This window comes from Vulpes vulpes, chromosome 4, assembly GCF_048418805.1.
Source record: "Vulpes vulpes isolate BD-2025 chromosome 4, VulVul3, whole genome shotgun sequence".
Classification (NCBI taxonomy): domain Eukaryota; kingdom Metazoa; phylum Chordata; class Mammalia; order Carnivora; family Canidae; genus Vulpes; species Vulpes vulpes.
In genome coordinates, this window is record NC_132783.1 from 71,952,890 (window position 1) to 71,974,032 (window position 21,143).

General features: G+C 41.2%; 1 protein-coding gene across 21 annotated transcripts in view; it reads right to left on the minus strand.

Moving 5' to 3' along the window:
* ANK3 (ankyrin 3) overlaps positions 1–21,143 on the minus strand; it is a 661,480-nt gene that overhangs the window by 186,865 nt on the left and 453,472 nt on the right. For 11 of the 21 annotated variants that reach the window (XM_072756070.1, XM_072756069.1, XM_072756066.1 and 8 more), the window contains exons 6-8: positions 20,498–20,683; positions 19,802–19,825; positions 18,542–18,640 (exon numbers count right to left, since the gene is read on the minus strand). In XM_072756070.1, coding sequence (XP_072612171.1) covers positions 18,542–18,640; positions 19,802–19,825; positions 20,498–20,683 — 309 coding nt within the window. The remainder of the gene's footprint in view (positions 1–18,541; positions 18,641–19,801; positions 19,826–20,497; positions 20,684–21,143) is intronic. The other 10 variants (XM_072756074.1, XM_072756072.1, XM_072756071.1 and 7 more) reach the window with 1 other exon arrangement.

Sequence of the window (21,143 nt, forward strand, 5' to 3'; positions counted from 1 at the left end):
TCTCACTGAGCTCTTTGGGCTTATTTAAAATCACTATTTTCAGGGCACCTGAGTGGCTCAGTCAGTTAAACATCTGCCTTCGGTTCAGGTCATGATCTCAGGGGTCCTGGGATGGAGCTCCAGGGCCTTGGGCTCTGTGCTCAGCAGGGAGTCTGCCCCTCTACTCCTCCCCTCCCTCCTCTGTCCATGCTGTATCTCAAATAAATAAATAAATAAACTTTTTAAAAAAATCTTTATTTTCATCTCTAGCACAATAGCATCTTATTTCACTGAACTTTTCCATTAAACTATTCAATGTAATAATTATTCACTCTAAAAAAAAATGTGTAAGTCTGATTAGCCAGTGCCTTCCTTTCTCTGGCATTTACTTTCCCTCAAGGCCTTATGAAAGATGGTGCATAGAGACAAAAAACAATCCCATCACATATGTTTTATAAAGAAAAACAAAGGAAATTTGCTGTAAAATACTTAATGAAAACATGAACAGGATTTGGGTAAATATTCCAAATTTTGACTGAAGAAAATGATAGTACTCAGCAGGTTTAATTCTCTCAGATTTCTCAGCCAATAACCTAATGGATCGCTACTGTATCCCCTCCGTGTTCCCCTATGGTGTGACTGCTAGCCTTTTCTTTCCAGTCATTCATGTTCTTCTATGCTCCTTTTATCTTGATTTTTCAGTAAGACGTCTCACCTACAGCCTACTCTTTTTGAAGATAGCAACCACTAGTTAAGGAGTAGAAATCTCAATTCCGAAGAACAGGTTTTGCCTTCCACTTTTCAGGGAAAGGAAAGCAAAATCAGCCAGAATAGGTCAGTTGTCCCAGGACTCCTGCAAATTCCATGTAATCCACATCCTCACAGGTATTCCATATCATCTATCTCATTTAGCCCACACTCCAAGTCTAGAAACAGGTACTAATTTTTCCCTCTATTTTACCAATGAGGAAACTAGAACAACGACAAAAAATCAATATTTTGCCCAAAGTCACAAAGGTGCCATAATTTGTCTGCCCCAAAGTTTATGCTTTTTTCAGTAGCCTAGATCATGCTGTTCCTGAACTTCTAAATTTTTTTTTTAATTTATTTATGATAGTCACAGAGAGAGAGAGAGAGAGAGGCAGAGACACAGGCAGAGGAAGAAGCAGGCTCCATGCACCGGGAGCCCGACGTGGGATTCAATCCCGGGTCTCCAGGATCGCGCCCTGGGCCAAAGGCAGGCGCCAAACCGCTGCGCCACCCAGGGATCCCTGTTCCTGAACTTCTAAACAGCACAAATATACCACCAATCCTTACTATTAGAGCATTCCTGTGCAAGCAGATCCAGAGAACAGTGTGGTCATATTCTATAGCAATGAAGAGCTAATACTCTACAGCCAAGACCGTTCAGTTTCAAATCCCAGGTTGCCTCAAACTAGCTGCCTAACCTTAGATGAGTTTATTTACTTTCTCTGGACCACAGTTCTTATCTGTAAAATGAGGCAAATAATAGTATTCATGTTACAGACCTGTCATGAGGATTAAATGAGCCAATAAGGGTAGTCTTAAGAATGTTTCCTGGCATATAGTAAACACTATACAGTATTAACTATTACTATTCTTTTTATTATTTCTCATGTGGACATTTAAAAATGGATGATGTGACCACATCTCACAAAGACGTTATTATAAGAGAGTTTGGTTAGAAAAGACCCGAAGTAATGTGTTAACTCTAAGAAGGTACAAAGGGGGTAGTTCTTAGGATGGAAACAATGTTCTAGAAGTATCTACTCAGCACAGCTCAGCCCATGAATACCTCAGATGGAGTCTGGGGTAAGTTGTGGTGGAGAGACAAAGAAGAAGGGGCAGAGTGGTGGCTTGTAGAACATGATACACATGACAAAATGTAATATAAACATGGAAAGCCATACCTTTTTTTTTTTTTTTAATTGACTTCCAGGGATGTGGAAGAAACAACTACCTGTCTTGGGAAATGGTGGAATTGCTGGCTTATTTCTTTCGTCTCAGCTGTTTCTGAAAAAGCTGGGCCAATTCCCTTTGAAACTGTCACCAAAGCCAGATTTGTTCTGTAAATTCCTAAAGTGAAATCAGGGCCACTTCCTACCTTACTTGTGATAAATGGAAGACTTTTCATTCCATTTAAATATATAAAGGGCAGTTGACTTCTGATCCCCTGTACCCACCTCTTCCTCTGTCTCCCTTTCTTTAAAAACATCTAGGAGGTTATCACTAAGTAGAAGAGTAGATGTGATAGCAAGCAAATCTTTCAGGTAGTGAAAAATTAAACAATATCACGATTTCACTTTAGTTCCTTGATATGGTCCCAATTGAATACAAATTCTAAAGTAATTAAATGTTAAATTGAAAGGGAAATGGGTATCTTCTGGTAGTTCTTATACTTATTCCTACTATGGTTTTAAAAGTTTGTCAAAGTGGCAAAACAAGATATCTGAAAATGAAGTTTTCAATGTGTTAATGACTTGCATTTAAAACACACACTTTTCAAGATCTGTATGTGTTTTCTTTCTAGTCCCTTTTCACTATCCCTAGTATAAGAAGAAAAATGGTTAGTAAAATAAATTCAGAGTGGGCACTGTGAAGATATTTAAGCAAGGCCTACTGGCATCCTTGTCCACCTCATAGATATTTATCTTTTGAAAAGTCTTATAGCCTCTGAGAGGAGGACTGAAGGAGGTCAGAGTATGCCACCCCACAATATGCCACTTAGGCATACAGACTGTTTGGAGCTTTCTGTCTGAGAGCAAAGCACAGATTTCCCTTTGAGAAGGTATTTCCCTCTCTCAAGCCAAGAATAAGACACCTCTTAATCTCTCATTGGTGGAGAAAGCACAACTGGGATCCGCAGAACTGAACAACCCTTACCTTCCATTAGTTTCCCTACCCATACATTTACCTTTCCCAAACTGACCACGTCTAGACACCCAAATTCCCAGCATTTGACTTCACACCCTCGGCAAATACATTACCCTTTGTTAAAAAGGCTATATAAGCCCCTCGGCTCTAAGTAACTGCCTCCTTGGGCCCTCACTTCTTTCCTATGAATGTCTTTGTATGCATCATAAGCCTTTTTCCTGCTTATTCATCTTTTTTAAATTTGCAACACCCAGGAATTAAACCTAAGAGGTAGAGGAACAAGTTTTTTCTTCTACCACAAAGTCATATCTGCCAATCTCCAAACAATAAATATCTGGTAACTAATATTTTACAGTTATATAGATTTTGATACAACGTAGAGAAAACATGGAATTGAATTCCTGTTCACTTTCATTTCTTCAAGAGTATAAGAACGTGTTCTTTTTCTGCCAATTCTTATTGTTTTCCATTGCGAGTCTTCTCTGATTGTTTATTTTTATAACAGGCTTATTGAGATATAATTTACATATGATAAAATTGGCCATTCTAAAGTGTACGATTCAGTGGTTTTTAGTATATTCACAAAATTGTGCAACCATCATCAGTATCTATTTAGAGCAGCTCATCATCCCCCAAAGAAACCCCATCCCATTAAGCAGTTACTTCCCATTCTTCTGTCCATCTCTCAACCCCTGGCAATCACTAGTCTACTTTCTGTCTCTATACATTTGCCCATTCTAGATAGTTCATAGACACAGAACCATATGATATATGGCCTTTTGTGTCCGTCTTTTTTTTACTTAGCATAATGTTTTCAAGGTTCATCCCTGTTGAATTATGTACCAATCCCTCATCTCTTTTCTTGAGGATGCCTGATTTTTTAATATCTTAAGAAACCCATAAATATATGCAAACAAATAATGCTTTCGGTGATAAGGATTTGAGATTTCAAGGATATATCAGGAAAATTTCAAACAATGGAATATAAGATAATTCTCCAGCTTTCACAGTCTGACACATGGTAGGATTTTTCTAAAAAAAAAAAATCAAACTTAGATGGTCTATGATTAATAATAAAAATATAAAATAAGCTCAAACTTTCTTTATACTAGAGCAACCATTATTAAGATGACTGCCATTGTTAGTAAAAGTCCATTTTCTTCATGGAGCTTTAATGAAATGAAATAGGTCTTTTTGGGCAAAGTCTTTTCCTCTTCTCCAGTTTTACTAACTCCTGGCTTATTCTACAACAACTTTTCTCTCCCTATGCTTCCTGGATAAGGAGATTACGTCCCTGCAGAGCCTGACACTGAAAATACGGATGTCCCTGGCATTCCCACCTCACTCCTTTCCCGCAGAGACTAACCAGACCCCACTGGAGTAGACACCAGTGGTGTCGAGCTCCCCGAGAGCAGCAGCAGATGCTTGGGAGTTTGATGTCTGCTGTGAAACCAGGCTCCGACTATTTGGATCTGTTCTGCTCTAAAAACCTCAAGCATTTATTTATTTTAAGGATAAAATGAGGCTATTTATTGTTAATACTGTTAGTTTTCACTTGGATTTATAGCAGATCTCTCATCAACAATTTAGATAAGTCTCTACCAGGTCTCTCACTGGTTCCCTATCTCCTTTCCTTTAGCATTTTGATTATTCGTTCATCTTTTACTGGACACTTGGGTTGCTTCCACCATGTGGCTATTGAGAATAATGCCACTATGAACGTGGGTGTATCAATGTATCTTCAAGACCCTACTTTCAATTCTTTACTATATGTACCCAGGAGTGAAAAGTAGAATTGTAGCTGGATCAGTAGCTGGATCAGATGGTAACTCCATACTTAATACTTTGAGTAACCTCCAAACTCTCTTCCTTGGTGGCTATAACACTTTAACATTCATCCCACAAACAGAGCACAAGGGTTCCAGTTTTTCTAAATCCTCACCAATACTTGTTCTTTGTCTCTCTCTCTCTCTCTCTCTCTCTCCCTCTCTCTCTCTCTTTTTTTGATCATAGTCACCCTAATGGGTATTCAAGGTATACTTTAAAAAAAAGATTTATCCATTTATTTTTAGAGTGTGAGAGGGAGGAGGGGGGCAGAGGGAGAGAATCTCTAGCAGACTCCCCACTGAGCACAGAACCTGACTCAGAGCTTAATCCCACCACCCTGAGACCATGAGCTGAGTGGAAATTGAGAGTTGGTCACTCTGGTGACTAAGCCACCCAGGCGCCCCCAATATCTGCTTTTAAAATATATCTTTCAGGATCCATTTCAGGGTTTCCATTATTCCATATATGATGAGCAATTTTTGACCACTGAATGCCTTCTCATCCTATAAGAATTTGTAAGAAAAAAGAATTCTGTTAAAAAAATTGACACTTCTTGATTTAGATCAAGCAACTCTTTGTTTTGCAGAATATAATTAAAATGAACAAAAAAAGCTATGAATTATTAGGCTCTTGTTTTTGTTGGTTCTATAAGATCCATCTCATTTAATCACCATAACAATCCATAATATAGATGCTGTTAGCTCAAATTCACAGGTGAGCAAGGTGAAGCTAGAAGGGTAACGTGGCTAGAAAATGCCAAAGCCAGGATTAACCTCAATTGTCTGATTCTAAAAGCTGTGCTGGCCCTTTCCAGATAGTCTCTTCTTAACTTGGGCAAACATCAGCTCTAGCTCTGAATCCATATAGCATAGTCTGCATCCTGAAAATGCTACTGGCATACAGCTTTCAACCAAAAGGAAACAGCATATCTCAAAGCGAATAAAAATATGCAGAGTCTAAAAGAGTAGCTAGTCCAGTTCTGTCATTTTAAATGAGAAGAACTCAAAAAGGTGTTACTACTAGTGCTCATTCAAAAGTAGCCTACTCTGTATTATAGTAAGAAAGCCTCTCCTAGCTTGAAATATCTGAGTAGACAGACATACAGTAATTGAACTGAACAGGGCTTCAAAAATTCAATTACAAAGTAATCAACTGCTTTCTATACATTGAGGAAAGTTTTGTTGAAGTTTTCTAGTTCTTTAAAATGAATTAATCTAAGATATTAGATTTCCTATTATGTTTCTAATGAATGCTATCACTTTAATTTAAAAAAAGTCCACCCGGGGATCCCTGGGTGGCGCAGCGGTTTGGCACCTGCCTTTGGCCCAGGGCACGATCCTGGAGACCCGGGATTGAATCCCACATCGGGCTCCTGGTGCATGGAGCCTGCTTCTCCCTCTGCCTGTGTCTCTGCCTCTCTTTCTCTCTCTCTGTGACTATCATAAATAAATAAAAATTAAAAAAAATTTAAAAAATAAAAAAATAAAAAAGTCCACCCCTTTATCTAATGTTCCATCATCCAAAATCTTAAAAACAAAAATATTAAGGGGCTTTATGATGATATATTTTTCCACACTCCTCTATAATTTCCCATAAATCTGGAATGAAATTAATTTCTGCATTAAATAATTTTCTTTCCCATCCAAAAAGTTAAGCATGCTTATAGGCTTCTAAGATGGCAGTTAATTTGAAATTGCTAGTTTCTCAAGTATCCTGTCATCATTTGGTCTTTGTACAAATCAGATCCTTGCTTGGATAAAATAGATCATTGCTGAAGTTTCAAACATGTTAAGAAATGAAAATGAGGTCTTTGAAGTTTTATTTTATTTTTATTTTTTATTTTTTTTAGGTCTTTGAAGTTTTAAAGAAAAATGATTCAGAAGAAAAAGTAGTCTGGTGGAAATGGCTTTATCTGTGTCCAGTGCACTTGTCCTAAGGAGATGGTACCAGGGACCATGTAGACCTCAGCTACTCATAGGCCAATACCACACACACTCAGCTGCCATCTGGGCACAGCAGGTGGCTGGCTGATGGTCATGCATGAGGCATAATAAAATGGCGTAGAAGGTCTGGATCTAGATCCCTGTTATTCTACTTTACTCTCAGCAGGATCTGGGATAAGTGACTTCTTGGGATCTCAGTTCGCTCATCTGTAAAAATGTCCATTCTTGTGGTCTCAAATGATGCACTGTACATAAAACTATTTTGTAAACTGCACATATGATATAAATCAAGGATATAAATTCATTAAGGAGTTATAAAGATAATTGTTACAAGCCAATGAGGTTTTTAAAAAGATGTTATTTATTTATTTATTTATTTATTTATTATTTATTTATTTACTTACTTACTTACTTACTTATTTATTTATTAGAGACACACAGAGAGGCAGAGACATAGGCAGAGGGAGAAGCAGTATCCCTGCAGGGAGCCTGATGCAGGACTTGATCCCACATCATGACCTGAGCCGAAGGCAGACGCTCAACCACTGAGCCACCCAGGTGACCCTAAAAGCCAATGAGTTATTAAGACTTCTGTGACATGGGGCTCCCAGGTGGCACTGTTGGTTAAGTGTCTGACTCTTGATTTCAGCTCAGGTCATGAGACTGAGCCCTGCATTGGTCTCCATGCTGAGTGCAGAGTCTGCTTGAGTGTCTCCCTCTCCCTCTCCTCTGCCCCTCCTCACTTTCTCTCTCTTCAATAAATAATAAATAAATCTTTTTTTTTTAAAGACCTCTATGGCTCAACTTTAGAAATTCATATAAAGATTTTCATAGAATGGCCTGAGAGTATTTTCTAATTGTGTCTGATCAGAAGAATCACCCGAGGATCTTGTTAAAAATACAGATTGCAAAGTCCCTCCCCAAAGGTACTGAATCCGAATTAAGGGAATGGGGGTGCTGCTGGCCAGCTGGGGAAACTGGCTTCGAGGCTCTAACTTGGAGGTTATGAAAAAGTGGCTTTTCATTTTCAAACTCAGAGGAACTTGGTCCTTGTAGAGATAAGCCTGCCTTGTATTTCTTCTTACCAGAAAATGGATGTTATATCTTTTTGTCATAGAGCCATTAGGTTTCTAAATATAAGAGTTCCTTTCAAAACATGATCTTTAAGGATCCAAAAATGCAGAAGTGATAGAGATAAATAAAATGTGGGGGCAATGTGAATGCATTATATTTTAGCAAGAACTTGATCATTTATTAGTTTTCAGGTTTGCTAATCTTTCAGCTTAACTGTTCTTAAATGTATAATGGAATTTCCTAGCAATTTGTTTTTAAAAAATATTTTAAAATCCTCTTCAAAAAGGTATTTAATTCACTTTGCAACTCTGGCACAGGCATAAGGAACTGTCAGCTGGTGCAAGGAGGGTGCTGTTAGCTCTGGTTTTCCTGTGATGATCCTGCATTCAGCATGAAGCCCAGGACACGCTGCCTCCACTGTTAGAAGATTATGAACTACTCAGTCTGAGTGTAGTTTACTTTTTTGTATAATTTTACTTTATTTAGTTGACTGTTTCTTAGCCCAATCTCCCCCAGCGTAAAGCTGTGTGGTTTTGCACAAGTGATACAACTTCTCCCATCCTAGTGTAAAATGGGAATCCTACCCACACCTCACAGGATTCCCGAGAGGAGTAAATGAAATAATGGAGATGAAACTTATCATAGAACCTCATATCTGGGAATAAATGAAAGCTGTTACCTAAGTTAGTTTGAACTTTGTGTAAGTTTTGTTCACTTTATATTTGAAAGTCACAATAATAAGAGGTGAAGAGAACCTGAGGGTCTCCTGGCCCACCCACCCACAGGGGTACAATCCCTGGGGGAAACTCAATGCTCTTACTGAGCATGAACTTCAGGGCCCTTCCTCTCCATCCTGGGATATCCCACCTGTCCACCTTAGCTATGAAGAGATCTTTGATCCAGCATGTCTCAGAGGCCATTGCTGGCATCTTGAGTGGGATACAGTGATTTGCCTGGGTCTGTCCCACACATAGAAGGAGGGCTAGCCATCCTGGTCCTGTCCCATTACATGCCAGCCATGATGACAACCAAAACTGCCCCTGCAGATTTCCAAATCTCCTCTGAAGAATGAGGATCCTCCTTCTGCTAATAAGAAACTGTGGATGTAATAGGACTCCAGAGAAGTCACCTCTGAGGAGAGGAGCATATACCAGGGGTTGGACAAGCTTCTTCTTGAGCACAGTTCTTTTCCCTGTATGACCAGAGCCCACCACAGCTCACAGCCAAGTATCCTCATTTCCCCTTCATTATGCACGTCATAGTACCTCTTCACCACCACTGCCACCATCCTACTTCTCCATCTAAAGACATGCAATGACTGGTAGACACAGAGATCGGAAAGGTGCTTACCAGCGCTGGCTGGCAGGTTGGGGGTTGGGGAGATGTTGTTTAAGGGCACAAACTTGCAACCAGTTGATAAATGAGTTCTGGAGAGCTAATGCGCAGCCTGGTGAGTCTAGTCAACAATATTTGTCTGTTTCTGGTCTTATTTCACATTGGCAAGTGGGCTTCAGCCTCTGTTTCTTGGACTTGATTCTAATCCCTATGTTTCCAGCACAACTTACTCTTCAATTTCTTTCCCAACTATGCAAGCGCATGCCAATTTCCTACCTGAACTTGTCTTCTTGAACCTCCCGTACTGACTAGGGGGAGAGCCAGGAAATGACTGTTCATGTTTCTCAAGTTCACCCTTTGCAAACTTCTGGTTCTGCCCAGTCCTAATCTCTTCCTGCTAGGTGCCCGGGCACCTTTCCTGCACGTCCTTTAAGCCGCCAGAGGAAAAAGGGAAAGGTTCTGTCATGGGAAAACCTGCAGTCCTCAGGAGCAGACCAAGGTGTGCACCCCCGGAGGACAGTGCAGACAGAGCAGACAGACGCTGCTGGGAAGCTCAGCAGGGGGCAGAGTGGCCCTTTGCCGCTACTTGCACTCACTAGAGGAAATGGAAATGCTACAGCTGATGAATAATTCTCTTTCAAAGTGCAGATGAATAAAGTGAGCTCTGCCAACTTTCACCTTAATAGAACTTTATTTCCCGGAATTTCAAAATAGGATTGATTTGGGTCATTTAAAACTGTTCTCAGTGCGACAATTCTAGAGCAGCACTGCAGGGCACGTGTCCAACGAGGAAAAGCGAAACAAAGAGAAGCATGTACCTTCCAATTTCTGTGACTTAGGTAGAATTCTTATGGTCTCAAACAATGTCATAGTAATTGTTTCTCAAAGGCCAACCTTCTCATGCTGACCAGTAGCACTGCAAACCGTGGAAATCCCACATTCTGGGAAGCAACAGTTCTGACCACCTCTAGAAGTCCTCTCGGGAGCTGCCACAATGCCACTTGCTTGACTGACATAGGTCATGCTTTACGGGCAGATGTGTCTTACGGTGACGGGCCTCCTCCCGGATGAAAGCAGCAGTAACAACCTCTGTCACAAGCCTGGCTGGGGCCCGTGCCCATGTGCTGTGAGTCATGCGCTGTACTGAGCAACTTATGTGGACTATCTCATCAGTCGTGAAGACATTACGCGTTAGGTACTATTACTGGACCCATTTTATGGATGATAAAGCTGAGGCATAACTGACTTGCCCAAGAGCACACAAAGTAAGCCATGGTGCCAGTGTGGGGCTCTGGCAGTGTGACTGAGATGCTGTTTATCGAGACACTGTCTCTTACCCATAGTGAAAGGGGAAGGGAAGGTGAAGGTGGCCTCTGTCACTGTCAGACAAGGTGGTCAGGCAGAGGGGAAAGGCTTGATTGACTCTCTCTCTCATCTGGCTCTTAGAAAAACCATAGGCCCAGTGATGAGGACACTTGCCCTGGACCATATCAATAACTGATGATGCCGCAGAATGAGAGCCAGGGGTCTGGCACAAACCTGAAGACTCCTCCTCTATGCTGCTACAACTTAGAAATGTCACCTCTCCAGAAAAAAACAACACGGGTCCTATATGGCACAGTGAGACGTTAGTAAGTTCCAGCGTACTGATGATTTCAGATAAAAATGTTCCTTTAAGAAGTCCTATAGGAGGGGCGCCTGGCTGGCTCAGTCGGAAGAGCATGCAACTCTCAATCTTGGGGTTGCAAGTTCAAGCCCCATGCTGTGTGTAGAGATTACTTAAAAATAAAGTCTTAAAAATTTTAAAAAAATATTATATAGGAGACTCTCCTTTGATGTGGCATTCAGGAAGTGAAATGAAAAAGGCAGGAAGGAGATTGTATAGCATGCTAAGAGCAATTCTCTATAAAAGGTGTATCTCTCACCACTCTGCCCTTGGCTTACTGCTTTTGTTTGTCCTGATGTTACCATGGCAACAGTATTCTGGTTGATGCAGGAGCTGCATGGCTACTTTCCCACAGCTCCTTTGCTAATGCTCCCACATGTCTATTTTCATTCCAAAGGTGGTTTATGCAAACCCACTTTAAAAAAAGTCTTGGTCTTTAATGCTGCTGAGCCTGTACTTGGAAATAAATCTAATTTACTCTATCTTTGAAATATGTTATCAGTAGAAATGGAATGTGTTTGTGTGCGTGTGTTTGGTCTTTGTGAAGAAAGATATTTAATGCGAAAAAAATTAACAGGACTTTTATGGATAGTTTTTCTTTTCTTTCATTTATTTCTTAGTATTTTAAAAACAAATTGTATAATGCAGGAAAAATATATTAAAAAAATATATTTCCATTGGTACTTCCACTCAAACCAAAGTAGAGTCCCCAGAAGGGCTGTACCTTAAAAAACCATTGCAAAAGCCACACTCTTCCTGGCACGATGCTCACCCTTCTCTGTGTAGGAGGAGTACAAGTCTTTTCTTGTAGCATCTGATAGTGGCCTGGATTGGGACTTCATGGTCCAGTACCTGAGGCCCTGTTTAAAATACACTTAATTGAACAAAGCTTTGGTGGCAGCCTTGGGTGACTGGCCTTTCGTTCTAGGCTTGTCTTCCAAGGCTATTTACCCCACTGAATAACGAGTCTTCCGGATGCTCAAAAAAACCTGCCCCTCAGCATGTGACATTCAGTCTGTGGATTTGGTGCACTGGCTTAAAATCCCACTATTAGAATCCTATGGATTTCCATCATCCTTAGGGCACTGATGTCAGTTCGGGAAGCAGTTCCGTACCACCAGGTGAGGCTCTGTTTGAAATTCTGAGACCAGGGAGAGGACTATGGCTTAGGAGAGTGGGTTTAAATAGAGGCTGGCTGCCCAGGAGTGGTGGACATGGATGCCTCAAGTTATTTGTTCATTTACTCTCGAATTCAATAAATAGATACTAAACCCTTCGCAGTGCTAAATGTGGGCCTATTTCCAAAATGGGTACTAATACACGGGTCTGACTTTGAGGAATTGAAAGTCTTGCAAGTACAAGGATGTGGGAGTTGCATTTCATTACACATCATTCTTTGGCCTGCATAGGATTCCTGAGATAGGACATGCTGAATGCTTAGCAAGAAACTGAAACTTAGTAAATACTCAATAAATCATAACTAATTTAAAAATCATTATTACTATAAATTTCACCTACAGAAGGAAGAAAATGGACATCCACTGAGCCCCTGTTCTGCAACAAGAAGGGTCCCACATGTTTTCCAATTGTAGCCCTCTGGCTGAATGGAATGTAGTTGGATGCCAAAGCACCGTTTCATCAAAGGCAGATAAAGGGCTGTCAGGCAGGGAAAAAATAGAGAGAGAGAGAGAGAGGGAGGAAAAAAACCATCCTGCCTTCTTATAGTACAACAACAGAGGAATGGTTCTCTGAAATCAAATGCCTACCTCGCCTAAAAAAATCTACATGGCAAATATGTTGCTGAGTCTTCACTGGAAGACAGGGAAGATGAACTGCCTGTGAGAGTGATCATCACAGGGTTCAAAACCTGGTGAATACTGGGGATGAGGATGTTCGCCAGGTGAGAAGAATATGTTCCAGGTGAGGAGCTCAGCAGCGAGGGCAAATGAGGCATCTTAGCACAGAGTGTGCCAGACACGCAACACCATATACACGAAAGAACCTGCAATGTCTACTGTTGGAGATGAAACTGGAGTGTGATGAGTACACCTGGTGATGTGACAGGGGTAGCAGCTTATGTTAGGGGTCAGGGAAAGCATGTGTGAGGAACAGCATGCAAAAACCCTTCATATGGATTAAAAAACTGAGGCTTTCGGAAGTCAAGTAACTATGCAGTAAAATCTCTGACAATTGGAGACCTCTCTGGAGATTTATCTCATTTCTAATGCTTCTGAACTACACAGAGCATGCGTTGGGGAGAAAAGGCTACTTAAATGCTTCTAGTAATTTTTATTTCTCTTTTGCAAAAACATTTCAGTTTTATTTTTGGTGGTGGTGGTGGTTTCTAGTTACATAATAAGAAAGGCAAAATACTCCTTTGGAGCAAGAAAGGGCAAGTCCATCAGGAGTAAAATTGCTCTGCAAAACTATTTAAGGGATCATTTTCCTTGGAGGAGGGAGTTACATTTAGAGATAATTATTATGTTGATGGGAAGAAAGACCTGAGACTAATGGTATCTCAGCTTTCTTCTAAAGAACTTTCTGTGCTGATGGAAATGTTATGTATTTTGTGTTAAGATGTAGCCACTAGCTATAGGTAGCTCTTGAGCACCCGAAACATGGTTATTGAGAATGAGAAACAGAATTGAATTTAGTTGAATTTAATTTAATCTAAATTAAAGTTACTTCCAACTAGATGGTGGCTACTGATTAAGATGGCCAGGTGTAGAGAAAACACGGTTAACCCCCTCATTGGGCCCAGAGACTAAGTTAAGGTCTTAGAATCTGGCTAGGAGAGACATAATAAAAGGGGTTTTCACTGGTAGGAAGGAAGATAGACTCTGTTTCTGGGTGTTCAGGAGGATGGTACCCAGACTTACCTTGGGGAATGGGTCATAGTCTATGGACTTTAGGGGCAGTGTTGTCCAGAACCAGTCTCTCTGCTTTGCTTCTCTGATCTGAACCTCTTACATCAGTCTCTATGTTTTTAGGAAAGTCACATTTGGTATTATAGCCTAGAATTAGTCATGCTTTGGGGAATTAAGAGGAGACTGTGTTGTATGGTTTAGCATTTCGGGGCCTAAACAAATTACTAGAGTAAGGGCAGTAGTTTACTCAAGTCTGAATCTCCAGATTAGCCCATAATAGAAGCTCTTTAATGTTTGTGAGGCTTAATTTAATTGAGAAAGGAAATCTCCAGATAATGTTTATCCATGAGCATTGCTTTGTTCATGCACATTCTGAGTCATGTTGACCTCTTATGTGGGCAGATTCTAACTCTGACATGTTTGTTTTTTTCACCATCAGGTTTAGCGGTTCACCTATTTAAAATAAAGTGACCTTGGGGCACCTGGGTGGCTCAGTCAGTTAAGCATCTGCCTTTCAGCTCAGGTCATGATCTCCCGGTCCTTGGATTCAGCCCCAATTCGGGCTTCCTGCTAAGCAGGGAGTCAGCTTCTCCCTTCCTTTGTCCATCTCTATTGATCATTCTCTCTTTCTCTCTCAAATAAATAAATAATAATCTTAAAAAAAAAGTTACCTTTTGTATGACTTAACTGAGTTCGAATATGGCCCTGCACCTGCCAAAATCTTGTTCAAAACATCTGATAACCTTAAGAAATGCAGTCCAATGGACAAGTTAACCAGTCAGTGATCTGAGACACGCATGCCAAGTTCTATCACACACAATTAGAATCTCATTAAGCTAAGTACCTGGGCCACAGTCCCTCAGCCTCTCTGGGCCAGGTGCCTTCACAGCCAGATTTAGTGTCAAGAGGCAGGATGGGGCAGTTGGAATTGAGCCTTTTGAAATATAGTCATTAAAGGTATTGTCAACCATAAAACTCACTATTCTTTTTTTTAATGCCCTTTTTTTTTTAAAGGATCTTATTTATTTATTCATGAGAGACACATAGAGAGAGAGACAGAGGAAGAAGCAGGCTCCATGCAGGGAGCCTGACATGGGACTCAATCCTGGGTCTCCAGGATCACACCCTGGGCTGAAGGCGGTGATAAACCCCTGAGCCACCCGGGCTGCCCAAACTCACTGTTCTTAATAGAAGAATTCACACAATAAAAATCATATTAGAGTTCCTTCACATATACAAAATTTGTCTCTATAGAGAACTATAAGATTTCCTTTGACAAGAAAATGAAAACTAATAATCCATGCTTCCCCTTCCACTACATATATCAAAGCCTGTAAGGCCTAAATTTGCTGTCTAGTTGTATTCACTGGTTCATTCCAGCTGCTTGGTAACATTTGCTTTTTCTGTTTCATCCTTAGATATCTTAATTTGTATACATTTAATCTGCAAGCCACCTGAAATCCTTTTGGAAACAAATGCAGTACAACACTCAAACACAGAAATCCCTAATTCCTGTCAGAGATCAAAACCAAAAAGTACTAAATAGTAGGGCCAATATAAGGATGTTTTATTCAATTATCTTCTCCAAATGGGGAGTTGAATAATCATTTACAGGAGAAAAGCCAATGACACGAGAGAAGATTAAGTTGGGTGGTCCATTATATTTGATGAGAAAACTCTTAGCCAGCAAAGTATTAATCTATCTCAATCAATAAAGGAACTTTGCAGGCATCCACACAATAATTTGGCCTTTAGTTACTCCAGTGCAAAATGTTCCTTACAGGAATGATAATCAGTAGCAGCTCTGGTGTGTCTTAGTTACATTCTCTCCCCCAAGAGAGAGGAATGATTTGCTAAGAGAGCAGGGGTCAGGCATAAATTCTGAGGGTGTAGGTGCCATGTCAGCAGACTCAATTCACAGGATGAAGAATGCAAAGGCTGCAATGAAGCGTGCAACAGCCACACCACTAATTCCCTGCAGAGGACACATGAGTCTCACTCATGGATAATCCAAAAGGAAATATTAAAGATGTCACATGGGATATCTTACATATACACCACAAAATTATAATACAAAAATCAAAACTGACATCACAATAAAATAATCAAGGAAAGGTGTAGTACACAGGCAAGCATGCTATAAATCGGTTATCAGAATTGCCAAGACAGAGGTACACGCTCGCCATTGGCGAGGATCTGTTTTATTGATGCATATGTTAGCTACCCCTGCAGAGAAGCACAGAAAGCAATCTGTTTTGCTGTGTACTCCCTTTAGCCACACCACGTTTGATTCTCCATATCTGCTTTGGAAACGCACATCTACCGCGTGTGGGAAAGGATTCCAGAAGAGCTGTCCTTGTTCCTATCCCCCAGCTCTCCCTGCTAACAGGTAGCCATTGTCTAGGTCATGTCCTCAGCCCACAGGGAACTACGAGGCTCTGTCTGCCTTTCTCCTCACTCTGTCCCAGCCAGTGAGCAGAAATCACAGCCCCCAAAGACAAGGGCCACGGTTGCTTTTTCATTTACCTCTAACCATGTCATCAACAGCTCGTTCAGACCCGGTTCCTGAGACATATGATTTATGGTTATGATTTGCAGCTAGTTCTTAGCAAGCAGTGCTTAATGATCCTTTAATGTTCTGACCAGGTAAAAGCTGCTCCCATCTGTGTTCCGGGGCATCTTATTTTCAGCTGCTGTTTCTGCCACACCCCCAAGGGACCCGTGACACAGAAAGAGCCCACTGAAACCGGCTGGGAGAGGCCCCAGCACCAAAGTGCAGATATGCTGGGTTCCTGGGTAATAGAATTGCTAGAGATTCGGAAGCTAAAATGGATTTCTTTATGCTGTCTATGAAGACTAGTTCTTCTCAGACGTCCTAAAGCCAGTCATCACCAACCGCGGAGGGAAGCCTAGAGTATCGGGGTGTAAGTGACTGCACAGGCCTCCGACGAAGTACAATCGAATTAAACCACAGCCTTCAGCTCAGAGTGTAGGTAGGCTTCATTAATTAGGGATGACTGGAGAAAATGCTTTTGTAAATCAGTAAAAAGGCTGAATTTTAGCATGTTTTAAACAAAAGCACAGTGCGATTATTTTAAACCACAGGCAATGGTAACAACACAGGTCTGCAATCTCCACTGATCTTTAATCGATGAATTAGCATTTGTTTGTAATTAGCACATTCATTGTCTTAATGTAAACGGATGCTTTGGAATTGCTTGAAGGAGTCTGGAAATACTGTAATTTGTCCTCTTAAATCCTTACACATTGCCCCCATCTTCTTATTTTCAGCAGCATCAGGAAGTTTCTGAACAATGGCAGGAGGACAAACTTCAAACGACACCCTGACATAAATTTTCCAAATGTCCTAATTAGAAGATGTGACTTAATGAGGTTTTCATTATACTGTGAATTACAGAAATAAAACCAGAAGAATGCATCGTTGAGACAAGAACTTCAGTTTTAGCAGTGATATGCCCCTGTGAAAGACGGATGCTTAACTTCATCCTTCAAAATGTCAAATTGGGCTGCAGGTCAGCCATGTCACTGACTCCCCTGGACACACATCACGCAGTAAGAACACAGCTCTGCAGTGACATGAGCTGATGGGCACTCCTGAGTCACTGAAACCGATACAGGGTTTCTGCAACCGATGACAAGAGGGCAGGAAATAGCTTTAATATTAGTACAATAGGAGTTCTTATTAATTTTTATAGAACTAATGAGTTAGAAGAGAAAAGGGAGAAAGAACACCTAAGGTCACGTGAGGGAGACAGGACTGGAGCAGCTTGGAGCTTTGGGGCAGAAATCCTGCCCTTCCTAATCTGCTGGGCCTGGGATCCTGGACCAGCCACTTCTTATTGCCAAGCTTTGGTTTCCTCTTCTCTAAAACAGGGGTAAATAACACTTTTTTTGATATTCAAGTAAATGAGATAAATATGCTTAGCCTGGCATCTGCCATGCAGGAGTAGCTTCAAAGACGGTATTACTTCTACTGCTCTGGCAAATGCTGGTACTAGGATGTGGTCTCTCTCCAGTCTCCTCCTGCTCCATTCGAAATCCCAGTGCTGATGCCACTGTTGTCGATGATGTGTCATGCACTGTGCTCAGTGCTTTACATGCACTCTCTTAATTCCCAGTGACCCAGTGAGGGAGTGGTGATATTATTTTATCTTTATTATTTAATTTCATAATTCACACTGTTTCATCTTATCAATGAGGAAACAGATGGGCACCAAGAAAATGTAAGGCCAAAATTGGAACACAAGGAATCTGAATCCTGAGCCCACACTTTTGGGCTGCTCCCTATCCTGCTTCATTTCATTTCTTCTTCTGATGAGTTTTCTCATGATCAGGCCTAGCATCAGACAGGTGTTTACACTCAGAGTGGTCCTACTCTGGATGGCTGAGCTGCTACCCAGTGGTCCACAGGGTACAGAGAACATATCCAGGGTCCATAATCTTGTTACTTGTTAGGAAAGAACATAGAGGGTAGACAATGAAAGCAGAAGACGGTCTCTATTTTGGCAGTTGTGAGGTTTGCGTCTCATCCAGATGTTCCACCCTATTCCCATCTCTGAGGTCGAGTGCTAGCTGAAGCACTATTAGTGCCATTTGACCTATTTCTAACAGTCTCAGAAATTTCTACTTGGGGAAGGGTTTGTACTTCCCAGTCATGGTTCCTTGAGTCACATCTTCTACATACCACTTGTATATGTTCCCTCTGCCCCCACTGCTCCCCACCCTATGACTATGGCTTATTTTTCCTGTTAGGAAACAGGCACACCTGTATAAAAGCCAGAAAATGCAGTAGGAGACTTAGAAAAATCACAGCTTTCACTGACTAGTAGGTAGGACCCTCAGAGGTCAGCTGTCTCAACCCCTTCCTCATGCTGGGCAAGGAGAGAGAATTGTTTCACATGCTTTCAGGGCAGATCATACTGCCTTGCTCTTACCCTCGCAGTGAAGTCCACAGCAGCCGCTCGGTTTAACAGCAACGTGGCTACATTGATATTTCCATAGTGAGCAGCTATGTGGAGCGGAGTGAAGCCACTCTGCAAAGAAAACATAGCAGACATTCAATTGACTCCTGCCAGCCCCTCGTCTGACACGTTAATACCATAACCCTGCCCAAATAAAAGTGAGGAAGCAAAATATGCTGAGGTCCACATTCCATTCTGTACTAGGTTTCTTTCAATTAGTGCCAATTGTTCATAGGGTTTCAAATAAACGCCACACTCACAGGCAGAGGAATAGCCAGGAAGGAACCAAGGGTGCAGACTGAATAATTTTAGTAATCCAGTAGCAGAACTATACAGAAGCCAACATTTCAAAAACTCAAAATAGGGATGACAAAAAAAATCCAGAGCTTATAGAAAGTTTGATTAGTACCACTGTTTCATTATCGGTGATGGAATTGTCCATTAGGAACTCTTGGTCAAAATTCAATTTGCTTAATATATTCAATGTAGAGTAAATGCCAATTTTAATGATACAAGGAATTTTGGGGGAGATAACTATAATTGGTCTTGTATCCTGGGTGACTGCATTTTATAAAGAATGCACAGGCTAGTCTCTTTATTAGCAAATGCCTATTCCATAACACAGTTTTCTACCTTAGGCATACCACGGTCATTTTACTTCCTTGAAAAATGCTAAAACATGCAGCGATTCACTTAGTCCCCAAAGATTGAAACCTTATAGGAACTAGATGCATTTCTAAATTGTTAGCAAGCTTCTTAGCCATGCTAGCTATCTCACTGAGTCTTGTGGGAGGGGTGGGAATATTGGTACCATTCAGAGGTAATTTTGATTTTGCTGACACCACTGAGGGTAAGTGTCATGCAGAACTCCAAAGAATCAGTCCTGGATGAGTAGAATGACAGGGTTGTCTGCAGCTTTAGGTAGAGCTGATAAGCATCTAAAGCGCCCAAACTCTTCATCTCACACAACTCTATTGGCGATATCCTTCATTCTCAAGGATTCCTCATTCTTCCTGTCCAACACCAGGTTCAGCTGCAGAAAGCCCTGGTAATCAAACTACTATCTTCTCTGGCACATGCTACTTTTGGGGGCAGGGAGTAAAGCAGGTATCTAGCCTACAGAGGCGATGCAAAGAAGGAGGGAGAGAAATGAGACAGCAGCACTAGGTAATGGGAGAATGATGATGCAGGTATAGATTATATGCACATGTTTATATATATATGTATATATACCTCTGTTGTTCTATTCACCACCATCTAGGTTAACACATTTGGAAGCAAAGAGGAGGAAAAAATGAACGGTTAGTTTGCACTTGGTGACATGGAGGGCAGCAAGCTCATGGCAGCTAAGTGATGAGGATGGAAGCTAGGACAGGAGTACAATAGGCACAGAAAGAAAGCTAGACTGAATGAAGGGCTACACAATGGCCTTTCCAAATGCCACATTTCCTTCACAGAGACTTTCAAGGAACACACGTCAAGGCCAATGAGAATGTTCGGCTGGGACTCTGGCTGCCGGCATGCTCTCCACAACTGGTTGATACTCAGTGCATTGCCTCTCATCTTAGATACCAACCGAAGGTTTATTTGTGCACACTGTTGTTAGCGCTTCGTGATTTTCCACCCTGGTGTGTGAGCTGAAGTGTCAGAGACATTCCAAATGTCTGTGAAAAGGGAGGAAACTAGCAGGTGCCTGTCAATCGACCTTGGGGGTGGCCTCCCTGCTGGCCTGCACTCGGGGGCATCTGCAGTCACCTCCTAGCTTGAAATGCTCAGGGGGCTGTGCCTTCAGTTGGCTGGCTTGGACACGCATTTTTATTCCTCCCCAAAAGTGAGGGTTTGGCGTAGCCAGGAGGGAGGCCGGGCATTCTTACGGTGTGGGCGCCTAACAGGAGAGTGGCATGAGCAGCCCACCTCCTCGTGCCTCACCTTTGACTCTATGTCCGCATTGTTGTCATTCTGCAGCAGCAGGGCCGCGGCCTTCGTGTCGTCTTTCCGGGCAGCAATGTGAAGAGCTGGAAGACGCACTTTCCCTTTAGTGTCATTTTCTAGCAGGAGGGAAACTACTTGATCATGACCTTGTTGCAAAGCTACTGCCAATGGTGTGAAGCCATCCTGCAAATAAACAGATGAATCAAGACTGGCCCGAGTGGACGTGTTCTTTTTAATTAACAAATAAGCATGTGACCAAGTGACCAATTCTTGTTTAGGGTTGTTAAAGCTAGCATATGCAGGTACACAGGTATCCGAAAAGACACACACACACACACACATATATATATATATGTATATAAATACTTCTATTTATATTTATATATTTACCAAAGCAGAAAATAATAAAAAATTCGTAGTAAGTTTATGGTTTTTTTCTGTTAAAACGTGATATAGATTACTTGGGTAAATTCTGAAATTACATAAAAGTACTGCATAGAGAAGAAAAAGTTACCATAATTTCAATACCCAGAAAATAACTGTACTGAAAACAATAATATTTCAGGTTAAATCTAGGCAAATTTTTCAAAGGCTCTTAATAAAGTAAGCTATAAAAATTTCACCTGATGTTTTAAAACTTCCT